The sequence below is a fragment of the Mesoplodon densirostris genome, chromosome 4 (assembly GCF_025265405.1).
Source record: "Mesoplodon densirostris isolate mMesDen1 chromosome 4, mMesDen1 primary haplotype, whole genome shotgun sequence".
Taxonomy (NCBI): domain Eukaryota; kingdom Metazoa; phylum Chordata; class Mammalia; order Artiodactyla; family Ziphiidae; genus Mesoplodon; species Mesoplodon densirostris.
In genome coordinates this window covers 78,089,076-78,111,772 of record NC_082664.1, presented here as the reverse complement: position 1 = coordinate 78,111,772, position 22,697 = coordinate 78,089,076, and the positions used below count along the sequence as shown (strand labels likewise).

Genomic DNA, 22,697 nt, shown 5'->3' with positions numbered 1-22,697 from the left:
TCAGCCTTGCTGTCTTTGTATTCTACGCCTTTGTGGGGCTATAAATTCCCCTCATCCTTTCATACACACAGATTTAACAACTGGAATAGAGTAGAGTCATGACCTTATTTATTTACAAGCACAGGATGAGTCCCTAACCTCCCCCATGACAGAGCAACCCTACCCAGCCCAGTTAAATACTGCAACTGGGGGTTAAGGTTGAAAAGGAGGAATTATAGGAAATACAGGACTAGGGGACCACACCCCACATTAAATAGTTATATATACATCAGTTCCTGTGGTTCTGTACAGAGCAGCGGCTGACCCCACCCCCAGAGGACGTGGAATGGGGGAGAGGAGACTGAGGGTGCTGAGACCAGAGCCAGCCCCTGAAGTGCAATAGCAGCAGCAAGGTCCTAATGGTGCACAAGAGGGAGGGAGACCCCCAGGGCTACCCACCCCCACCCTGCCCTGGAATGTGTAAGGGACAGGAATGGCTCTCAGGGAGCATATAGGAAGGACAAGGCTAGAACCGTCTTTTAGGACCCAGGTTTAGGGGAAACTTTCCGCCTACTTCACCCTAAACACAGCAACCACTGGAGGAAAGCAGATGGCCAGCAGTGGTTTTACTTATTCCTCCAAACCTAGGTGAGGGCCTGGTTCCTTCCTACCTCTCCGCAGGGAAAAGGAAGGCAGTTGCTTGGCTCCCCTTATAAAAGCCCAGGGAGCCTTTTACCATCACTCCCTTTATAGTGTCACTGTCCCCACCTGGACGGGGCCAGGCAGTCTGAGTCATCGTGGGGCTCAGGAGAAGTTCTGGACAGGGTGGCTGACCTTCATACAGGCCCAATAGAGGGCCCGGCCCAAACACAGCACAGCCAACAGGATGACAAATGCCCAGGCTGCATAGATGCCTCCGTATCGTTGTGCATGCTTCCATGTGCCAAACTGATGAAGAAGAAAAAGGAAGATGAGGTTACTGTTGACCTCTCACCACTTTCTAGGAGCCCTAGTAACAGTAACATGGAACTCAAGCTTCAGTCTCTGTCCCCTATCCACATGCAGCCACCTTCAGGAACCTTTTAAAAGGCCCAGCTGTCTAGCTCCCTCCACTGGGCAGGAACATACTCAAACAATCCCAGACATCTGTCAGTTTTTCTTCATGTCTGACAACTGAGCCAGGTTTCCTAATAGCAACTCAATCTAAGCCACTGCTCCATTGTTGTATCCTCTGCATAAAGAAGATAGCTGTTTTCTACTCTGATAGTAACAATGAAGACCATTTATCAGTCTCCTTCAACTTCAGTTCATCTACACATTAAAACAAGACAAACAAAAACACTGTTTCTTTCACTTCTTTTTAGGATAGCCATTTCCCCAATCTTAGACGAGGCTGCAGAATGAAAGGGGTTGGATCAAAGTTACTCACAGCAAGGCCAGTGGCAGTGACTGCCAAGAGTAAGCCAAGCAAGAAGCAGCAGATACATCTCTTTCGTGGATATCTGCGCCCAATAGATGACCTGTGGGGTGGCAAACAAAAATGGATACTTGCAATGGCCCTGTAGCTTTTACTCTATTCACTACCCAGCTCAACAATGCCGCTCTCCAATCACTCACACTTTCCTGCAGTGAGGGCAACGGGCCAAGGTTCGGTCTGTGAACTCTGTCCACTATGGAGAAAGGAAAAGAGAAACCAATTAATAGTAGAAGCAGGGTCATCTTCAATGAGAGCCCTGGGGCAGTGGAGGCTGGGAAATGGGTCCTCATAAAACAGACCTTTTCAGGATTCATTATCATAACTCAGAAATATATTCATGACTACTTCTCCGCTGCCCACACCCCGCACCCCAGGGCTTCCCAATACCTCTCCTCACCAGAAAAGTATTCTTGCAATGTCCACAGATGACCCTGACACCCACAGGTTGTGGTTCTGGACTCAAAGGTCCCGGATGCACAGGCCCCAGGTTGATGATTCTTTTGCTGTACAGGAGAAAAAGACTATGTTTTAAAAGTTTTCAATCCTAAGGATCCCTACATTATTCCTCCTTTACATCCCCCACTCCCTGGCTCTCTAAGTCCCTCTACTTCTCTGTACATTTAAGATACTCTGGCCCCCCAGCCCTACCCCAGAGAATCCTTGAGGAAGAGCATCGCTTAAACTTCAGGCCTCTAATTTCCCTTTTACCTCAGGATAATTCACCCAGTCTCTGAGACTCTCCATCTTCCTAAAGGACACCACTTTTCTCCCAATCTTTTTATTGAGAGATGAGAAAGATGGCTATAACATTCTAGAGGCACAACAGTCCTTAGCTTTTTCTCTTTCTAAATAAACACCAAGCTCTCTCACCTTTACATTCTCGATAAACATTCACCCTTTTTCGGCCTTCCGATTTTCCCCACAAATGCCCTTCCCCAAATTATCCCTCTCACCAGTATGGCCGAGGGCAGGCAATCCGCTGGGAAGTCACTTTGCAGATAAGGAGACAGTTGCAGGGGCATCGAACATATTTTTTCCCTGGGGGTGCATTCTTGATTGGCTAGAGAATAATGGGGACATCGGTAAGCAAACCTCTAATCCCAATCCCTTCCAATTCCTCCAAAAACCTTCTGAGGAGAGATCAGAGATAAAATCTTAGCCAGGACAGAGAAATGAAAGGCATATAACATGAGATTTGCAAATGAAAACTAAGCTTAAGTATCCAAAGTAGGTATGAAGGTGAGGGATGGTAAATATTAGCTTTGGTGAGTGGCTTCTGGGGAAATGGCTGTGTGAGACTCCTGGAACTGAAACCTGGGTTTCATCAAAAGCACTTGGCTAACGCCTGAAGGTCCGGGTCTAGAATCAAGGGATCAGAAAGAGGATCTGGGAAACAGGGCCCATTTCACAGATTTGTATAACTCACAGTGGCTTCATTGCAGACGCCACATTTGACTACATGCTGATGCATCTTGCCTTCCACGTTGATGAGAGACTGGCAGACTCTGCAGGTGATCATGGGTGCACTCCCACTGTCCGGGCTGGTCAGGGGTGAATAGGGGGGTGGGTCCTCCCCAGGCAACACGGCTGGGTGTCCCTCGGGGAACGGGGGAAATGCTGGAGAGGAAGGTAAAAAGAAGGGCTGGCATCAGTTGCAGACACCCCCACTGAAGCTACACGGAGTAAGGCAACTCTTGCTGGTCCTCAAGCCTTCTGACAAGCTCAGCGGGATCTTATGATCAGTGCTTCGATCAGATTCCTCAGAACCCCCTTCCGCTCCGAAGCTCCGGTCGCGATTGCGGAGGGAAGGAAGCCTCCCCCATCACAGGTGCAACAGCTCTGCACCTGGCGCTTGGGCCCCGCCCCCGCCCTCGGTCCCGCCCCCTGCTCCTCTCAGAGTACCCCCGGGAACACCTCGGACCCGCCCCGTCTTACCCTGGGGCGGGGCATGTTTACCGGCTCCGTACGGTGGTGCGGAGGGGGTCAGGCCTCCCCCGGGCCCAGCCCCACTCCCGCCCGGCCCCACTAATCCGTTGCCGCCGGCGCCACCGTCGATAGGCTCAGAGAGCAGCGGGGATCGCTCTCCATCTGTCGCCATGGCCTCCACCGCCGCCTCCCGCTTTGGCCAAGGATCCGGCTCTTCGCCGCTGCCGTCGCCGCAGCCACCGCCGCCGCTACCGGGTCCCCAGGGCGCCTGCGCGCCGCGCGGCCAGCTCGCCCGCAACCGGTGGCCTGCCCCGCCCCGTTTCGCCCGCGGCACTTGATAGGCTATCCCCGCCCCCGTCGTGCTATTATTCGCGGAGACAAACCAATTTCTGGTCCTGTGAAGGCAGCTCCTATTTTCCATTGGGGAGCGTGGCGCCATCGTCAACTGTCACATGACTTTCAGGACGCCGCTGGGCCTGCAAAAACTGCACGTGACGAGAAGTTCTTCGAGCTATTGGAAGCGTGGTCCATCGCGCTACCTCCAGACCAGGAGGTGGGGCAGGGCTGCTTCAGCTCACTGGTGTTTCAGGAAGCCGCCGGTCCTCTGTCAGTCGCCCAGAGCGGGCGCATAGTCATCGCTCCTCATTAGTCCAAAAACATCACTAAAAGATTTTTCTACTCTTTGAGGTTATAATTGGCCTCTCATTGGCTGGAGGCTTCCCTTCCCTGGTCCTGCGATCCTTGGGGCGCAACTTTATTGGCCCGAACTTAGAGCCAGAACCTGGGGGCGTGGCTCAATGAGCTGCAGTGAAAGCGTGAGGGAGTTTGGGCTGTTCTAAGCACCGGGAGTAGGAACGGTAGGCAATAGTTAGCCACTCTACTCAAAGGAATACCTGTAAAAAGTCAGAGTGAAGATGTGCCAGAAGGAAATGGATTAAAACGTTAAGATTTTCACCCCAGGCTTTCTCACTGAAGTCACTTCTGGAACAGGACACAAGACCGGCTTCTCCAGGAAGCTGCCTTGCAGACCCCACCCTCCCACCATCCCTGGTTAAATTATGAAAGCATCTTTGTATGAGTCTGTCTCTATCGCTACAAGGATGTGTCATCATTTTACTCAATTTTGTGACCCCCAATTATAAACATATATGTATGATAAGAGTTTTTTGACTGAGTTACCAATCAAGTTCAAAGAGATTTTAGTCATCTTATATGGCATAAGAGAGAGTCTTTAGACTTGTCTCTGCTTTGCCCCCAGCCAGGAGACTGCTAATGGAGGTTATTCTGACAAGTATTAGAAAAGATCTTAAGCAGCTCAAACATTTAAACATACAACCAGGACTTCCCAGGTGGCGCAGTGGTTAAGAATCCGCCTGCCAATGCAGGGGACACGGGTTCAATCCCTGGTCTGGGAAGATTCCCACCTGCCGCGGAGCAACTAAGCCCGTGTGCCACAACTACCGAGCCCACGTGCCACAACTACTGAAGACTGTGCGCCTAGAGCCCGTGCTCCGTAATAAGAGAAGCCACCGCAGTGAGAAGCCTCCACACCACAACAAAAAGTAGCCTCTGCTCGCCGCGACTAGAGAAAGCCTGCGCGCAACAACGAAGACCCAAGGCAGCCAAAAACAAAATAATTTTTTTTAATTTTAAAAAAACAATAAAAACAAAACATGAGCATACTCCAAGCTACAAAAATCCCCAATATCCTCCTCCCTCAGCTAATATGAATATGACTGCTACTTCTTTACATATTAGAGCTTAGCCTCTATCTGGTCTTCTCTCCTTCTAGACAAAATGTATTAGATACCCAATCATAGAATTACTCTACTTCCTGACAGCATTCAATCCAGAGCAAAATCCCATTTCCTTAAACCCTTTCAAAATCTCTTAACACAAGCCCATTTCTATAATAAGTTCTTTCTAGCACCCTCTTACTGACAACACCTCAGTTTTTCATAGCTTGTGCTTTCCCCTCACTGCACCAAGTAATAACCAAAAAAAAAAAAACAAAAAACAAAAAAGTCCAGAAAAGTCGAGGTCTTCTGACTTATGGTTCTTTTTTTTTTTTTTGGCCGCATTGTGCAGCATGTGGGATCTTAGTTCCCCAACCAGGGATTGAACCTGTGCTCCCTGCATTGGGAGTGTGGAGTCAACCACTGCACCCCCAGGGAAGTCTTTGACTTATGATTTAATGCTTTTCCACTCACATCATCTACTAGGCATATCGAAAAGGGCAGAAGTACTGAGGTGGCAGAATGCATGGTATCTGGGATGGAGGCCTTTTGATGCTCAATACCTGGCACATAGAAGTTGCTTGATAAATGATTAATTAATTAATTAATTAATTACCTTAAACCCTATCTTGAGGGAAGTTTGCATACTGAGCAATACTGTCAGCTGTAGTCCCAGGCAGGGTGGATATTCAGCTGGGACACTCCAGTGTGGCTGGTATCACTTTATGGCTGGCATTTGTTCTGATTGGTTGGCTCCTGTACTATACAGGTAAATAATTTCAATGTTACCCCTGGTACCAGGTATCTTACTTATGGGATGGGGGTTTCTCACATAGACTGAGAAAAATCAGGCTATAGAGGTGTATTTGTTTGCTAGGACTGCCATAATAAAATATCACAGACTGGGTGGCTTAAACAATAGAAATTTATTTTCTCACAGTTCTGGAGCCTTGAAGCCCAAGATCAAGGTGTCAGCAGGCCTCTGTCCTTGGTTTTCAGATAGCCACCTTCTCCACTGTGTCCTCACAGGTCCTTTTCCCTCTGAGCACACATCCCTGCTGTCTCTTCCTCTTCTTATAAGGAATTAGAGCCCCTTGTGACCTCATTTAACCTAATTGTCTCTTTAAAGGCCCTATCTCCAAACATAGTCACTTTGGGGTTAAGGGATTAGGGCTTCAACATATGAGTTTTGAGATAGTCCCTAAGAGTCCATAACAGGAGGATATAAAGAAAGACACTGCAAAGATTTGGAAGGTTTTCTTCTTCAGGCTTCCAACCAAGTGGTAACTATCACACTGTGTAGATGGCAGAGAATGGGGCTGGAGACATCTGCTGGGCTTCTGCCACCCAGGGTCCCAATTTGATTTCTCTTTCCACATACCCTATTTCTTCTTTACCCTTTCCTGAAGTGGTAGTTTGCCACCCGTGTGAAACCAACACAGTCCCTTACTCCATTTCCAGGGCAAAGAATGTTTTTGGTAATGTGCAGAGTGAATTAACCAAGATGAGGTGTAGTATGGGCGGTTGGATGGAGTGGGGTAGGGTGTGGTCTAGTTTTAAGGGATTATTTCTCTTTATCACTCTGCACCTTTGTTCCCTTCTGTTTTATGTCCTTTCCATGCCCCAGTGCTTTGCCCCTTCCTTTAGGGTGTAGTCAGCTTCTCTATCTGGGGATTGATCTGTTAGGTCAGTCTGTTTATCTTCACTCTGTTCCTGCACTGAATGAGGCACAAATAGGGATCTCACACAGAGATGAGAAATGAAAGTGATCCTTTTACGGGGGTGGGTGGTGGGTGGGCAGGAGGAACTAAACTAAAATAACATTTTAGTTTCAGGAATTGGAGAAAATGGAAGGTCAAAGATTCTTGGTGATGGTGGCGTAGGTATTTAAATAGGAGAACAACTATCTTGTGGTCTAGAGAGAGTGAGAAATTTCAGTTGAGAGGGCAGGAATAAAATAGATTTACTGCCTAAAAAATCCTGAGAGGCTGAGCCTCCTTCTATAAAAGTTGCCATTGGGAGTCACTATCTCGAGATATCTTCCCACTCCATAAGCCAATACTTAGTGACTTGGAAACTGCCACTTCCATTCTTCAGTTTCCTTGGTATTGAGCATGGAAGATGAGTGTGTTACTGCATGTGTGCCTGGACATGCGAGTGCCTCAGAACTTCAAAGAGGGGTGAGAAGAAGATAGAAAAAGGGTAATAAGGCAGTAATGAGCTATAATCACCCTAAAGTTGATAATTGTTTGGTTCCTGACTACAGGAACCCTACAAGTACAGAATAAAACATAGTTCCAGCTTTGTAAAATGTGGAGACTGGGGAGCAGTGACTAGAAAAGGTAAGAATAGTATTGTGCACTATACTTTCTGTAATGATTGAAATGTTTCTACGCTTTGCAATGTAGTAGCCACTAGCCACATGTAGCTTTTGAGCAGTTTAAATGTGGTTAGTATAACTAAGAACTGAATTTTTATTTTATCTTTTAATTTTATTAAATTGAAATAGCCATATTTGGCTAGTGGCTTCTGTTTTAAACAATGCAGGATTAAAGTTGCTGTTGATGGGCTGGGCGTACCTCTAGTTTTTTTTCTGATCCAATTCATGGTTAGTTGGGTCTAGAGAAATCAAAAACAAAAAGAGACAAAGGGGAAAAGTAATAATAGTCAATATTTACTGTGTACTTACTATAATTCCAGGAACTTATCTAAACATTTAACTGGCATTTTATATAATCCTTGCAACTTACTTGCAAGAGTAAGTACTATTATTATCACCATCTTACAGATGAGAAAACTGAGGAATTATGAGATTTTTTTTTTTTTTTTTTTTGCGGTACGCGGGCCTCTCACTGTTGTGGCCTCTCCCGTTGCGGAGCCTGTGCTCTGGACGCGTAGGCTCAGCTGCCATGGCTCACGGGCCCAGCCGCTCCGCGGCATGTGGGATCTTCCTGGACCGGGGCACGAACCCGTGTCCCCTGCATCGGCAGGCGGACTCTCAACCACTGCACCACCAGGGAAGCCCGAGATTATTATTATTATTTTTTTTTACTTGCTTTGGATCACACAGCTGGTAGGTAAGGGGTGGAGATGGAATTCATTCACAGGTAGTTTGATTATAGTCCACTCATTTACACTATACAGATTCAGGAATGAGGTGGCAAGGAGTACCTGGGACCATAGTTCCCAAACTCTGTGCCAATGGGCAAATTCACAGGAGTACCGTGGGATATTTAAACTTTTTTAAGGGAAACACAGCAATATTTGACATCTCTTGTATACTATGCGAACTGCTAGCTCAAGGTAGTTCACAGTTTGAACATTAGGTTGTGCTACATTGGGACTTCCCTGGTGGCGCAGAGGACACGGGTTGGAGCCCTGCTCTGGGAAGACCCCACATGCTGCGGAGCAGCTAAACCTGTGCGCCACAACTACTGAGCCTGCGCTCTAGAGCCCCCGAGCTACAACTACTGAGCCCACGTGCCACAACCACTGAAGCCCGAGCGCCTAGAGCCTGTGCTCCACAACGAGAGAAGCCACCGCAATGAGAAGCCCACGCACCTCAAGGAAGAGTAGCCCCAGCTCACTGCAACTAGAGAAAGCCCACGCGCAGCAACGAAGACCCAACGCTGCCAAAAATAAATAAATAAATTTATAAAAAATAAAAAAAAGACTTGCTACATTCCTTTGATGAGAAAATATCTTTGCAAAGCTGGCTTTTAGGAGGTCGTCTGATAAAAAAGTAAGTACTGTGTGGAAATCAGCCCGGAACAGGAAATGAGGGTAGTAGTGCTGGACTCCAAGGTTTGAGAAGTTGGGCAGTGCCCAACAGGCACACACATTCCATTAGTAACTGTGTTTATTTAAGAAAAAAACAAAAAATAATTTTTCTTTCAACTTGTCTGTATTATTTTTTTCAAATGGTTACTAAGTTGTTAGGCACCAGCTACCTAAAAAGCAAAACTCTTAGGTATTTCTTTTGCCCTAGGGGTGCTGTGAAAAAATTTCTGAGTTCCTAAGTGCCCTATAAACTAAGAAACTGGGAACCTCTGGACTGGGGTATTGCAAACAGATCAAAATGGACTATGGATACTTGGCTTGAGATGGCCTGAAGAGAAATAATAGACATTTAATAGACATTTCATATATATGATCATTAAGTATTTGCTGTATGCCAGTGTTCACAGTGCCCCAGATACACACACACACACCCATATACAGACACACACAGAACGCCTAAATCTGTACCCTTTAAAGGTAAAAATCCTGTAAGGAAAGCAATGAGAGATGCAAACAAACCAAGATTAGAGGTAGGATGGGACCCAAGGGCTTGATGCAATCTGGAACCTGGGCCCTTCTGTTGGATAGACCACTAAGATGTGTCCTGAGGAGGCCTGCTAGACCTCATAGGGTAACTCACAGGGCCATTGGTGAATCCGAGATTATAAAGATTGGGGTTCCAAATGATTGTTCAGAAGCTTGGTTGCTGAACTTGAATTCAGAATAAAGTATATTGTGTGGTTCTGAAGGTTATGTGACCCTGGCCAAGGTGCAATCTGGTAAACTGTCCTTGCCTGTCATATAGCAGTACATTTCTTTGGTACCCAGAATGTTGATTTATTCTGTAGGTTCCTCCCTACATGACATAGGAGAAACACTACAGGAGATTGAGTCTTGTCCCTCAGTTTTCCTTTTGTAGATATATTGAAGATCATCTACCCTTACTTTAGACAGAGTCCATTAAAATTAATTAAGGGAATTTCCTGGTGGTCCAGTGGTTAGCACTTAGTGGTTTCACTGCCGAGGGTCAGGGAACTAGGATCCCACAAGCCTCCCCGCAAGGCCAAAAAAAAAAAAAAAAATTAATTAATTGATTAAGTTTGTGCTTTCTTAGATATAATTAAGTACTACTCTTGTTTTTGTGTAAACTGGATTGGATTTGAGGTGTTTAAAAAGAAACTTTCAGCAATCAAATATTGATAGATATTACCCTTGGGCTGATTTTTACTTATGACGGAACTTACCCATCATGCTTTCAGTGTCTCAATTGTACAGAGTCACATTACTAAGGTGAAACTTTACCTTTAGATCACCCTATTGTTACCTTTGCTAAAATTACTGGATGAATAAGGAGAATAATAATAATCCAACAATAACAGTAGAATAAACCGTTCATTTGGCACTGTGCTCAGTTCTTTATATATGTTATTTTTGTGTTTACATATATTGTCACTACTCTTGTGTCCCTAACACTAGAACAGTTCTGGTACATAGTTGATGCTCAGTAAGTATTTGTTACATGAATGAGATAGAAACGGAGCTGGGAAACAGTGGTTTGGGCCATGGTGTTGGCTAACACAGCAAGCAGGAAAGGTTAGAGCTCAGGAGGGTGGAAATAGGTGGAGGATTCCAATAGCTAAGCAAGGACAATTTGTGATTTGATGTGAATTTGGTTAAAATTGTAAAAGTGGAGGCAGAAAATAGCTAAATTCTTACAAAGACATTATGCTGCGTAGTTCTGTTACAGGAATTTTCATTTTGGGGAAGAATCCTTCTGTAATTATCTGAATTCCTTGGATCAAGTATCATGTAAATCAAGGGTCTGTCTGCATTTCCCCATCCCATCCCCACCCTATCCCCATCCTTTGTCTGTGTCAAGGATCCAGGAATTGTGTGTGTGTGTGTTTTCCAATAAAACTTTATTATAGGTTACAATTCTTTGTAAGTACTACTGTTTCTTATTTATATAACAAATTTTTTTAGATATCCATAATAATGAGTAAAGAATGTATGGAAGTAAGTATTCTATGAATAACTTATAATTTGGGGAATACTGGGGAAATTCCTGGAAATTCCTATTTCTCATTCCCAAATCCCAAAGCTTAATATCTATAGGGAATTTGGAAACACCTGGAGAAGGGGATTTGCTGCATCCTCCTGCGAGGATCCTGGGATTCTTACCCGCAGAAATTTGTCTTCTCCTCATCTGGGCCTGGATTTAGACCCCTTATATGTTCTCCCATATCCTGTAACCTCCAGAGCAGCATTATTGCTAGAGTCGACCCTTTTTCCTTTGCCCAGGAAGCAACTCAGACACAGGCTCACTTAATTTTATTCTGGGTTTGCACCACGTAAGGTTTAAATTTTTCTCTTTTCAAATCTCTCATGATTTGCTGTAGACACAACCAGGAATGGGGTTGCAGGTAGATGGTTCGGGGGCTCTCCTCCCGACTTCTACCCTCTTCCCTCATAGGATTCCGTGCCGGAAACTCCGGACCTGCAGTTAGAAATGGGTGCAGAGGCGAAATGCTGGATGCTCCTACCCCTCCCCCGCGGTGGGTAGGGTGAGTATAGAGAAAGGTACTGCAGCTGGGAAGACCGCAGATTAGGTTTACACCCTAGCCTTCGGCGATTGAGTCGGGCGTGTCACCATGGAGACGGGGCCAGCCGCGTACTCGCCTGCCATTGGCTGGGACTCCTGAGCTGGGGATATAAGCCAGCGCGGTGCAAACAATGCGCTGTGTGGATCGTACCCGGTGACGGGCGGTAGCTCCGCTCAGTGGAGTAGGTCTGAGCGGAGAAGGGCAAACTGATCGAGAGGGCGTCGGCGGGACCATGGACGACGGGTGAGGCGGGCACCAGGCCCAGGGAACCCCGTAGGCCCCTGGGGAGGGGAAATGGCTGTCACCGAGAACTGGAAACCCAGCACTTTGGGCCCCGAGGAGGCCAGGAGAAGGAACGAGTGCCCCGGGGATGCAGAGAGGCCTGGCTCCGAGCCCAGTATCAGGGGCAAGGCGGCAGAGCAGTGGGGAGGCCAGCGCTGGCAGGGGCGCGCGCGGGAATCGAGCAGGGGTGGCGCCACCAGAGCAGGAAGGGGACAGGTTAGTAGACTGTAGACTACTCGCAAAAGAAGCCGGTGTGTGTGTGTGCACGCACGCGTTGCGATGTGAGTGTAGAGGGAGCGTACTCCCCCACCCACATACAGAGAAGAGGTCTTTTCAACCCACGTGCTCGTCACAGATTCCCATTCTAGAGTCTAGGCAAAGCCGCGAGGTACTTTTGGAGCCCATATCTAGAGTTCCTCCTTCAGAGGAGAGATTGCTCACGTCCCTCGACAACGCCTCTCTTTCCTCCAGGGTGGAGGTTCAATTAAGTTGGGGATGTTGTTTCCAAGGAGGGAAGGAAGTTCTTATTCACTGAACTGAGCAACAGATCCTGCCTACTCCCCCCACTTCACCTTTGAAAACCCTTATTTCGGCTTTGGTCCTTGAAATCCCAGCCCAAGCCCCAGCAGTAGGGATCAAAGTGGCTTTTGGGTGCCCAGGGATTCAGCGCATTCTTGGGAGACTGCTGGCCAATGAGGAAGTCCTGTAATCTGTGGCTAGATGTGCTGGGTGGCCAGGGCTTCACACATATTTCATTTCCTTGGCACCCCTTGGGGATGCTATTTGATTAACTTTTACCATCTCACTGCTTCTCTCTTCATCATTCTATGACCCCGGTTCTATTGCCCCGACCCAGTCCCATACCCTGCTACTTCCCTGAGGGTAGCCCGGTGTATTGTAAAGGCAGCACTTTTGAAGAAAGAGGTTTCCTCTGGAGGCTTGGTTAGTTGTGTTCAGCTCTGTCACACCTCAGTCGTCGTTTCCTCCCCTGCCCCATCCCTTCTCCTTGTTTTTTCCAGATAGGTATGAGAGAATTGGACTGGAATTGTGAGAAAAATTCCCAGTTGATTCTTGGGGATGTCTGGGTTCTGCGTAAGTGTATGCCTTTAGGTCTCTGAAGGGCAAAGGACCTTGGACCTTGATGAAGAGAAGGAAAGATTGGAGCAGGCAGGGAGGAAAAACGGGCAGGGGGGAAAGTTGTAAAAGAGGTTCAAGTGCTGTGGACCTGAACCATGATTTATGGAGTGGAGCTTGTTAGTAAATTTTTAATTCATTTTCAACCTGAGCCGATAAGATAGGTGAGGCCCATTACATTCCCTTGCTTTACATTAGAGGAAAGAATTTGAAACACAAGTTACTTGCCTAAAAAAGACAAAATTGGGACTAGAATCCCTGTTGAGTTCTGCTTCCTCAAGACCAGAATTCTGAAACCTGGTTTTTTAATCAGAATTACCTGAGGCACTTTTGTAAGAAATAGAGATTCTGGGGCCTCTCCCCATTCTGTAGGGGTGGGCTCCAGAGTCTATTTTTCACAAGCAGCTGCTGAGGAACTTATGCAGTCAGTTCTGCTCCAGCTGTTGACAACCAAAATTGTGGCCTGGGTTTGCTTTTTTGTGCAGTAGCTTGTCTAGCTCCTTGGCCAACTTCTCTGTCCCCTGTCACCTTGGTACCTCAGTCAGCCTTTCTACACTGAAGGTCATTAGTTTATGATACCCTTGGGATGGAAGTGAAACTCACCTTGGTTTTCCTTTTTTTCCTAGATTCAAGTATGAAGATTATCAGAACACTGCAAAATGGCTTTTGTCTCACACCAAACACCGACCTCAAGTGGCGGTGATCTGTGGTTCTGGGTTAGGAGGTCTGAGTGACAGATTAACTCAGGCCCAGATCTTTGACTACAGTGAAATACCGAACTTTCCCCAAAGTACAGGTGCTGGCAAGGGGGAGGGATAGGACTGAGGGATATTGATGGAATTCTGATGGGAGGGCAATGCTTCTACACCCTGGCTATCCTCTATAGCATTTGACTAGAGACAACTGTTGTAACAGAGGGAAAAACCCACCAAGAATCAGAATGACTTTAGAAGGAAATTCCCCCAGTAGAAATGTTTTAGTAGGGCATGTTTATGTCAGTGGTACTGTATGATGACATATTTCCTGTGCTTTAATGACTCAGCTCCTTAAAGCTCTACAATGTTTCCCCTGCACACTCTTTCCCCACACACACGATGGTCACCACATCCTCACACACCCCTCTCATTTCTTTCAGTCTGTAGCCTAAGTGGAAAGAGCAGTGCCTGTAAGCTCCCAGACAAAGTCAGGCCTTCCCTGTCCCATGTGTTCCTGCCATTCCCAATCTCCCCAGCTCTAACTCCAGTCCTAGGGTAAGGCACACACTGGTGCACAGCAACAAATGAACACACAGACTGCCATGTTCTTGCAGACAAATACCCAGGTGAGGGCTTCCCTGGTGGCGCAGTGGTTGAGAGTCCGCCTGCCGATGCAGGAGACATGGGTTCGTGCCCCGGTCTGGGAGGATCCCACATGCCGCGGAGCGGCTGGGCCTGTGAGCCATGACCGCTGAGCCTGTGCGTCCGGAGCCTGTGCTCCGCAATGGGAGAGGCCACAACAGTGAGAGGCCCGCGTACCGCTAAAAAAAAAAAAAAAAAAAAAAAAAAAATACCCAGGTGATACATGAATACACAAGACTTGATTCACACTGACCCTTTTGGAGGGGGAAAGGGCCCCCTATGCACAGTGGAGTTCTGAGGATAGTGTATCCAGCATCCTAATAGCCAAAAGCTCTAAGGCTGGGCTTCTGTGGTGGTCCAGTGGCTAAGACTCCACACTTCCACTGCAAGGGCGTGGGTTCAGTCCCTGGTCAGGGAAGTTCCACATGCTGAGGATGAGGCTTAGAGAAGGGCCAGGTGAAATAGGGCCAAGTAAAGGACAAGAGTAGTTTATTTGGTTTACTTATTAATTTCTCAGATAACTAACTTCTGTTGGTTTATTTATTAATTTTTCAGATTCTACTTTCCTTCCTCTTTTCCCTGGAGAGTTAAGAGTTTTAACAGATATTTTTCATGCCCTTTGGAGCAAGACTGGGAGACCAGAACAGGGAGGTGGAGATGGGGTTGGAGAAGGAAATATTAAAAAGTGAGAGAAGGGAGTGCAAAGTTTTCTAAGAGAGATAGCAGTGACTGGCTCCACCTGCCACTCCTACCCGCAGTGAGAAGGGCACTGCACTAAGTAAGTGGATTAATTTTTTTAAACTTTATCAGTTTACTTTTTTTTTTTTTTTTTTTTTTTTTTTTGCGGTACGCGGGCCTCTCACTGTTGTGGCCTCCCGTTGCGGAGCACAGGCTCCGGATGCGCAGGCTCAGCGGCCATGGCTCACAGGCCCAGCCGCTCCGCGGCATGTGGGAACTTCTCGGACCGGGGCACAAACCCGTGTCCCCTGTATCGGCAGGCGGACTCTCAACAACTGCACCACCAGGGAAACCCTATCAATTTACTTTTTATACTTTATTTGGGTTTCCCTAACTGTGTCACCTCTGCTCTACTACTGGTAACTTTTTTTAAAAAATAAATTTATTTTACTTATTTATTTATTGGCTGTGTCAGGTCTTTGTTGCTGCGCGCGGGCTTCGTCGCGGTGTGCCGGCTTCTCATTGCGATGGCTTCTCTTGTTGCGGAGCACGGGCTCTAGGCGCGGGGGCTTCAGTAGTTGTGGCGCGCAGGCTTTAGTAGTTGTGGCACGCGGGCTCAATAGTTGTGGCCCGCGGTCTCTAGAGCGCAGGCTCAGTAGCTGTGGCGCACGGGTTTAGCTGCCCCGTGGCATGTGGGATCTTCCCGGACCAGGGCTCAAACCCATGTCCCCTGCATTGGCAGGCGGATTCTTAACTACTGCGCCACCAGGGAAGCCCTGTAATTTTTTAATAAGGTCCTCAATCTCTGAGTATCCCTCAACTCTCCCTGTTTGTTTTGTTTTGGTCCCTCTCCCAGACCATCCATTCTCTAAGGGATAGGTTAGCCATGTCCATTAAAGGAGAAATGTTAGATGAGAGAAATGGTAATAATGGTTACTATGTCTGTGTGGAGAGTTATTTTTGCACTCCCATGCCCCTGCAGGCCCCATTCAGGGCACGTATTCCCAAAGGACTGTTTTGTGGCTCACAAAGGAGACTGGTATGGGTCCAACCTCAGCCCCTTTCCTTGTTCCTAGCCTCCTTAGGAAGCTAGAATATACCATGAGCTCCCTCTCAGGAGCGAGGAAGCATATAATTTAGTTAGGGTAATAAAGGTGCAGATTTTGAGAATTTTGGAAATTTTGGAAAAGAGGTCTATAATTACGACACACACTGCATTCATTATTACTCACTTATTCTATTTTTTATTCTTTTATTCTCTTGCAGTATGACTTTCTCATTCTTTTGAAATTTCTTTAAAAAGAAACTGATGTGTGTTCACATTGAACATCCTCACCCCCATAGCTCTAATCTCAGGATGTACTTGTATCTAAGTTTATGATTAATTTCTGTCACCCCCACCAGACTTAAACTTTCTGAGAGTGGAGATGATAACGTTTTCTTTTGATTAATTATACCCTCACCTGTTGAGCACAGTGAGTTGGCTCAGAGTAGGTACTCAGTGGATATGTGTTGTATGAAAGCATCTATCCATGCATTTCCCTTTCTTTTTTGTATACAGTGCCAGGTCATGCTGGTCGACTGGTGTTTGGGATCTTGAATGGCAGAGGCTGTGTGATGATGCAGGGCAGGTTCCACATGTATGAAGGCTACCCGCTCTGGAAGGTAAATCAGGGACACAAACCCGATTGGGTCTGGACGAAGGGGGAGAGAGCTCTCCTATTTTATTACCTAACTACCCAGGCAAGGTAGATTTTTGGTCCCCTTCTTTCTTGTCTTTTACGCTGTATATCATGTTTATCTGCATGGGTGGGTTGGTGACATTTTAAAGAACACTCTCTGATCTTTTATCTTTTGCTTCTAAGGTGACATTCCCAGTGAGGGTTTTCCAGCTTCTGGGTGTGGACACCCTAGTGGTCACCAATGCAGCCGGAGGGCTGAACCCCAAGTTTGAGGTTGGAGATATCATGCTGATCCGCGATCACATCAATCTACCTGGTTTCTGCGGTGAGAACCCTCTCAGAGGGCCCAATGATGAAAGGTAGCTATCCTGCTCCTTTTTGTATAGATGGGTAGGCTCTAAGGACTTGTCTGGGAGTTGGGAGAGAGCTTACTCTATTTCATTCATCTGAGATAATCCAACCTGTGCCCTAGGTTTGGAGTTCGTTTTCCTGCCATGTCTGATGCCTACGACCGGGATATGAGACAGAAGGCTCACAGTACCTGGAAACAAATGGGAGAGCAGAGAGAGTTACAGGAAGGAACCTATGTGATGGTGGCAGGCCCCAGCTTTGAGACTGTGGCAGAGTGTCGTCTGCTGCAGAAGCTGGGGGCAGATGCTGTTGGTGAGGAGGGGAACTTGGCTGGAGGCTTGAAGAGGGAGGGTTCTAGTAAAATAAGATGGAAAAGAGAATAAGATTGTAGACCTAGATGATAAACTGAAAGAGGGCCTGACTTAAGGGAAGATTGAATTAAACTGACTTGAAAGGTGGTGGGAGGTTTGCATTGTAGCATCAACTCACCACCCACCACCAAGGGCTCTAACCACCATAATGCTAATGACCGGTCCATAATTTGATGACTGTTTCTGATTATTTTAACAAATATCATTATAGCCACCTTGTGTACCCTTTGGCTGGAAGATAGAATTGCATCATTAGAACTGACTTTAGAATGACCACAAACAGATAGCAATTTCTATTTATAAGAGACGTACAAGGCCCTCTGAGGCCCGACTCTTTTAGACAATACAGAGCAGCCTAAGCTTGACACTAATTTAGCTGCTTCTTTGGATGTTTTCTTGATGCTAACTTGTCAACGAGGTGATTAATGGAGGTGAGGCTAAAGGGTGAGGAAAAGAGTCATTTGCGGATCCTGACAGTTGGTTTCCCTCTTTGTCCACATCAGGCATGAGCACAGTACCAGAAGTTATAGTTGCAAGGCACTGTGGACTTCGAGTCTTTGGCTTCTCCCTCATCACTAACAAGGTCATCTTGGATTATGAAAGCCAGGAGAAGGCCAATCACAAGGAAGTACTAGAGGCCGGGAAGCAAGCTGGGCAGAAATTGGAGCAATTTGTCTCCATTCTTATGGCTAGCATTCCACTGCCTGACAATGCCAGTTAACCAGCCCTGGAGTGGTCTGGCATCTCCCTTCTGGGATCCAAGGAGCTGCTACCTACTTTGGCCTCTTGCTGGAGTCACGTGCCTCTGCTCTTAGGTAGTGGCAGAAAGGAGTGTCACCTGCCCTGCTTCTCCCTCCAGACCTTTCTGATACAGAGTGCTCTTGTGCTCAGTTGTCATCACAAAATGATTTCCACCCCTATTCCTCTTCAAGAGCCCAAGCCCTACCACACATCCAAGGATTTGCCCAGGATTTGACTTGGGGCTGTCAAACTCAGCCTAGTAGCTACTGCTAGCTTTTTGAGATGATCCTCTTACATTCCTGGGGGCTCAGCCCTGCTCCTCAAAGCACTGGAGACCACACAAGGAACAGCCTCTTCCTTTTGGAGTTTTATACTATCATATTTTGAGAATAAAGAGAAAGATGAAATAATTTCTTTATTTTTGTGTAATTTGGGATAAGGGTGGGGCACAGGCCAAGACTGGCATGAAACCAATCATGAGACCACATGTCTTGTGGTTTGACTCTCTGCCTATCAGACAGCTAAGAATTGAGGTAGATGGTATGTGAATGCAGGAAAGGATGGAGGAAAGGCAAAGAGGTGAAAGACAGTGTTAGAAGATAAGGAAGGACTGTACATGATGGCCACTTCCCTCAGATCAGACTTGCCTCTCTCCCTTTGCTTTCTGGTTGTTTCTCTCTCTGTCAGCTCTCATGAACATGTGAATTCGTTCACTGAGCTCGGCTTATGTTCCATAGTTACCACATCCTTGGTAAGCCCTAATTGTATTTCTTGTTGGTTTCCTTCGGTTCCCCGCCCCCCCCCACCGCCGCTGGTAACCTCTGCCATAGTTCGTGACAGCCATACATTCTGTCACTCCATTCCGACAGTGCAGTGGCAAATACCCCTTTCTCTGCTGCCAGCAGCTCCACTGCTGATTAGCGTCCTGCCAGCCCCTGTAAAGTTGACTCATACTCTGGCCTCTTCTCTTGGAGCACTTCCTTGCCTCCTACTGCTTTCTTCCTGGCTTTTCCTTTTCACCATTCTTGGTCAGAACCTCCCTGTGACAGGAGCCTAGGCATTACCTTTTGTTGGCTTATTGCACTGTTGGAGCTTATCAACTTGCATTCAGCTGGCTGGCACGTTTGAAAATCATACTATCCCCACCCCCTCAGGCCTGTTTGCCTTTTGACAGTGGGTAGAGCTGGATGACTCTACAATAGTGGTAACATTTCAGTTAGTAGTAGTATAGCATGGAAGAGGTGGGCTTCCCTGGTGGCGCAGTGGTTGAGAGTCTGCCTGCCGATGTAGGGGACAGGGGTTCGTGTCCCAGTCCGGGAAGGTCCCACGTGCCGCGGAGCGGCTGGGCCCTTGAGCCATGGTCGCTGAGCCTGCACGTCCAGAGCGGGAGAGGCCACAACAGTGAGAGGCCCACATTTTGGCAGGAAAGCTTTCGAAAACTTTCAAATCATCCTTTGTTTGCTACCTGACCTACCTAGCTGAGCCCAGCACAAAGAAAAAGTATCCTGAAGTGGCCCTGTAACTACTCTTCTTTTCATCCGTTCTGTGTACCTTCATCCACCTCTAAAACTCTACCTGGCAATCTGCTAGCATCTGTCATTTGTCTCTGAGAGAGCTGGTGTAGAGGGAAGGACCGTGCACCCTTTAGATACACACACACAACAGTAATTTGTTCATCTGATGAGATGCTTATAGACTTTTTTTAATTGAAATATAGTTGATGCACAATATTCTATGTTATAGATGTATAATATAGTGATTCACAGTTACATTTCTTTTTAATCAAGTTATTGAATATTTCTGTATAACACTCTTAGCCTAATACAATGTTAAATTGAGAACATAAAAATGGTCTTTTCCTCTCAAGGGCCCTACAGTCTTAACAGATACACATTTGTAAAGCTATTAACTGTTCATATAAGGCAGTATAAAATAGGTACAAGTCACATGTTATGCGAGCCCAAAGGATGAACTGATTATAAGTATACCCTGGACTTTGACATTGGTTATTGAGAGAAAAGTTGTTTAACTTTGAGCTTAGTCTTCAAGGATGAAAGGGAGGAAGGATTTCACATCAGGGTGAGCCGAAGCACTCACAATGTTTGTGGGTCATTTTCACAACAGGTTTGACTAGAACAGAAGACATGGAGACATAGCAGATGGGTACTTGGGGGTTAGAGGAGGTCTGCATTTGGTGCTTGGCTTTCTTACCCTGGATCTGCTTCTTGGTGAGATGGATCAGGAATCAGAATGGTGTCGTCTGAAAAATATGTCCTAGAGAGACTTGAGTGGAATATTTAAGGGCATTTCTAGCTTTTTAGATTTAGAAGGTGTCATGTATTTCATTATAGAATACTAGATTAATGAAGAAGATTATGCATTTGATGTCCTAATTCAAGAGTCTAATTCCTTAGATCTAAGCACAAAAATTAGGACTCACCTACTTTATACAAGTATATATTACTATATTCATGTTAGGACATTAAATATACCCCCATGGTGACAGAAAACAAAATTATATATTCTTTATAGTACAAAGTAAGCTATGACAAGGAAAGTAGCTACAGGTAAGTAATAGTCATTTTAAAAAAATATTTATTTATTTGTCTGCTCCGAGTCTTAGTTGTGGCACATGGGATCTTTAGTTATGATGTGCGGGATCTCTAGTTACGGCATGCAGGATCTAGTTCCTTGACCAGGTAGCGAACCGGGCCCCCTGCATTGGGAGCATGGAGTCTTAGCCACTGGACCACAAAGGAAGTCCCTAGTCATTTAATTATAGATAATAATTATTAATTCTAAATTCACTAGAATTCTAGGTTCAAGGTGGGTATGGGCTGGGGAGGAAAAACATGACCACACAGTGTCTTCAATATTTTTAGAAAACAGCTTTACTGAGATATAATTCACATAAAATAAAATTTACCCATTTAAAGTGTGTAATTCAAAGATTTTTAGTATGTTCACAGATAAGTACAATCAGTCGTCATCAGAGTCAATTTTAGAACACTTCCATCACCTCCAAAGGAAACCTGTACCTTTTAGCTGTCACTCTACACCCCACCCCCACCCCACCCTCCCTGGCCCCAAACAACCACTAATCTACTTTCTGCTCTGTAGAGTGAACTATTTTGGACTTTCATATGAATAGAATCATATATGGAATGATGTGGACTTTGTGACTGGTTTCTTTCACTTAGCATAATGTTTTCAAGGTTCATCTAAGTTGTAACGTGTATCAGTACTTCCTTCCTTTTTATAACCAAATAATATTCCCTTGTATGGCTACACCACATTTGGTTTATCAAGTATTTTCAGTTTCAAAATGCCATCCAACTCAGCCCAAAATGAATGTATCAATTGAGGTGAGCAAAAGAATAAAAACACAAAGTCAGGGAGATAGGTCTGGGTTGGCGGGGGCACCTACAGAAGGGTAGTTCTCGAAAAAAAAACTCTCCAGAGGGGCCTACAGAATGCCTAAAAAATGGGTTCATTTTCTTGAGCCTCATCATATGTGTCAAAACACACTTACCTCATCAAGTCATGTTCTCTTCCCTGACCCTATCATGGTCATCTTTACCTACATCAGTAATGTTACTAGGACTTCCCTGGTGGCACAGTGGTTAAGAATCTGCCTGCTAATTCAGGGGACACAGGTTCGAGCCCTGGTCCAGAAAGATCCCACATGCTGAAGAGCAACTAAGCCCATGAGCCGCAACTACTGAGTCTGTGCTCTAGAGCCCCCGAGCCACAACTACTGAGTTCACGTGCCACAGTTACTGAAGCCTATGCACCTAGAGCCTGTGCTCTGCAGCAAGAGAAGCCACCACAATGAGAAGCCTGCGCACCGCAACGAAAAGTAGCCTCCGCTCGTCACAACTAGAGAAAACCCGCACACAGCAACAAAGACCCAACACAGCCAAAAATAAATAAGTAAATTTATTAAAAAATATAATGTTACTAATCATGTATTTTGTATAGAACATTGTCTTAAAAACCATAATATAAATTGGTAATAAGACAAAGTGCTTTCAGTCTAGACAGGGGACAGGATATATGCATAAAAAAGGAAAAACAAGGTTGAATTAGTGGTACCCTCTATGCCTACTTTTAGTCTTTTTGTGTGTTATATTGTCATTGTTTAGAAAAATTGTTTTTGAAAGAGGAATACAATAATGTGTGAAAAGTAGTATATGCTAAGTGCCAATGATAACGTGCTACAGAGGATGGGGAGTGGGTAAAGGATTGGTAGGACTCAAGTTAGGCTTTATAAGAAAGGGAGGTGAGGAGGATATAGCTGAAAGCACTACATGCAGGCCAATTCAGGAATGTCTAATTTAACAGACTGGAAAGGTTAAAATGAAGAAATCATGAATGCAAGCAGTTGGAGATAAGGTGGAGAGGGGCTATATTGTTTAGAGCTCTGATCTCAGGCTAAGGAGTACGAACCTTATTCTCTAGGCAAATGGCCAGCCATTGAAGGCTTTTTAACTAAGGACTGATGGGAAAATCACACTGTAGTATTTTGATGGACTAAAGCCTAACCAGAAGCAGGGAGGCTTCCGACTTCTCCGGTGGCGCAATGGTTAAGAATCCACCTGCCAATGCAGGGGACGCGGG

General features: G+C 45.9%; 2 protein-coding genes across 3 annotated transcripts; one reads left to right on the top strand and one right to left on the bottom strand.

The window, feature by feature from the left end:
* Window positions 1-86: 86 nt before the first annotated feature.
* PIP4P1 (phosphatidylinositol-4,5-bisphosphate 4-phosphatase 1) lies at window positions 87-3,803 on the bottom strand. 2 transcript variants are annotated; one of them, XM_060096533.1, is made up of 7 exons: window positions 3,413-3,803; window positions 2,883-3,073; window positions 2,410-2,516; window positions 1,854-1,959; window positions 1,597-1,649; window positions 1,409-1,499; window positions 87-927 (listed from the first exon to the last, which is right to left on the bottom strand). In XM_060096533.1, exons 1-7 carry the CDS (start codon window positions 3,801-3,803, stop codon window positions 784-786), a joined length of 1,083 nt encoding a protein of 360 aa, XP_059952516.1. In that variant the 3' UTR covers window positions 87-783. The 2 variants fall into 2 exon arrangements, with proteins under 2 accessions (XP_059952516.1, XP_059952517.1); XM_060096534.1 differs by having other exon boundaries at window positions 3,392-3,649.
* A 7,806-nt stretch (window positions 3,804-11,609) lies between these two features.
* On the top strand, window positions 11,610-18,487 carry PNP (purine nucleoside phosphorylase). The gene is made up of 6 exons (XM_060098261.1): window positions 11,610-11,744; window positions 13,544-13,713; window positions 16,494-16,597; window positions 16,798-16,973; window positions 17,087-17,277; window positions 17,840-18,487. The coding sequence occupies exons 1-6, from the start codon at window positions 11,734-11,736 to the stop codon at window positions 18,055-18,057; spliced, it is 870 nt and encodes a 289-aa protein (XP_059954244.1). The 5' UTR covers window positions 11,610-11,733; the 3' UTR covers window positions 18,058-18,487.
* Window positions 18,488-22,697: the final 4,210 nt, after the last annotated feature.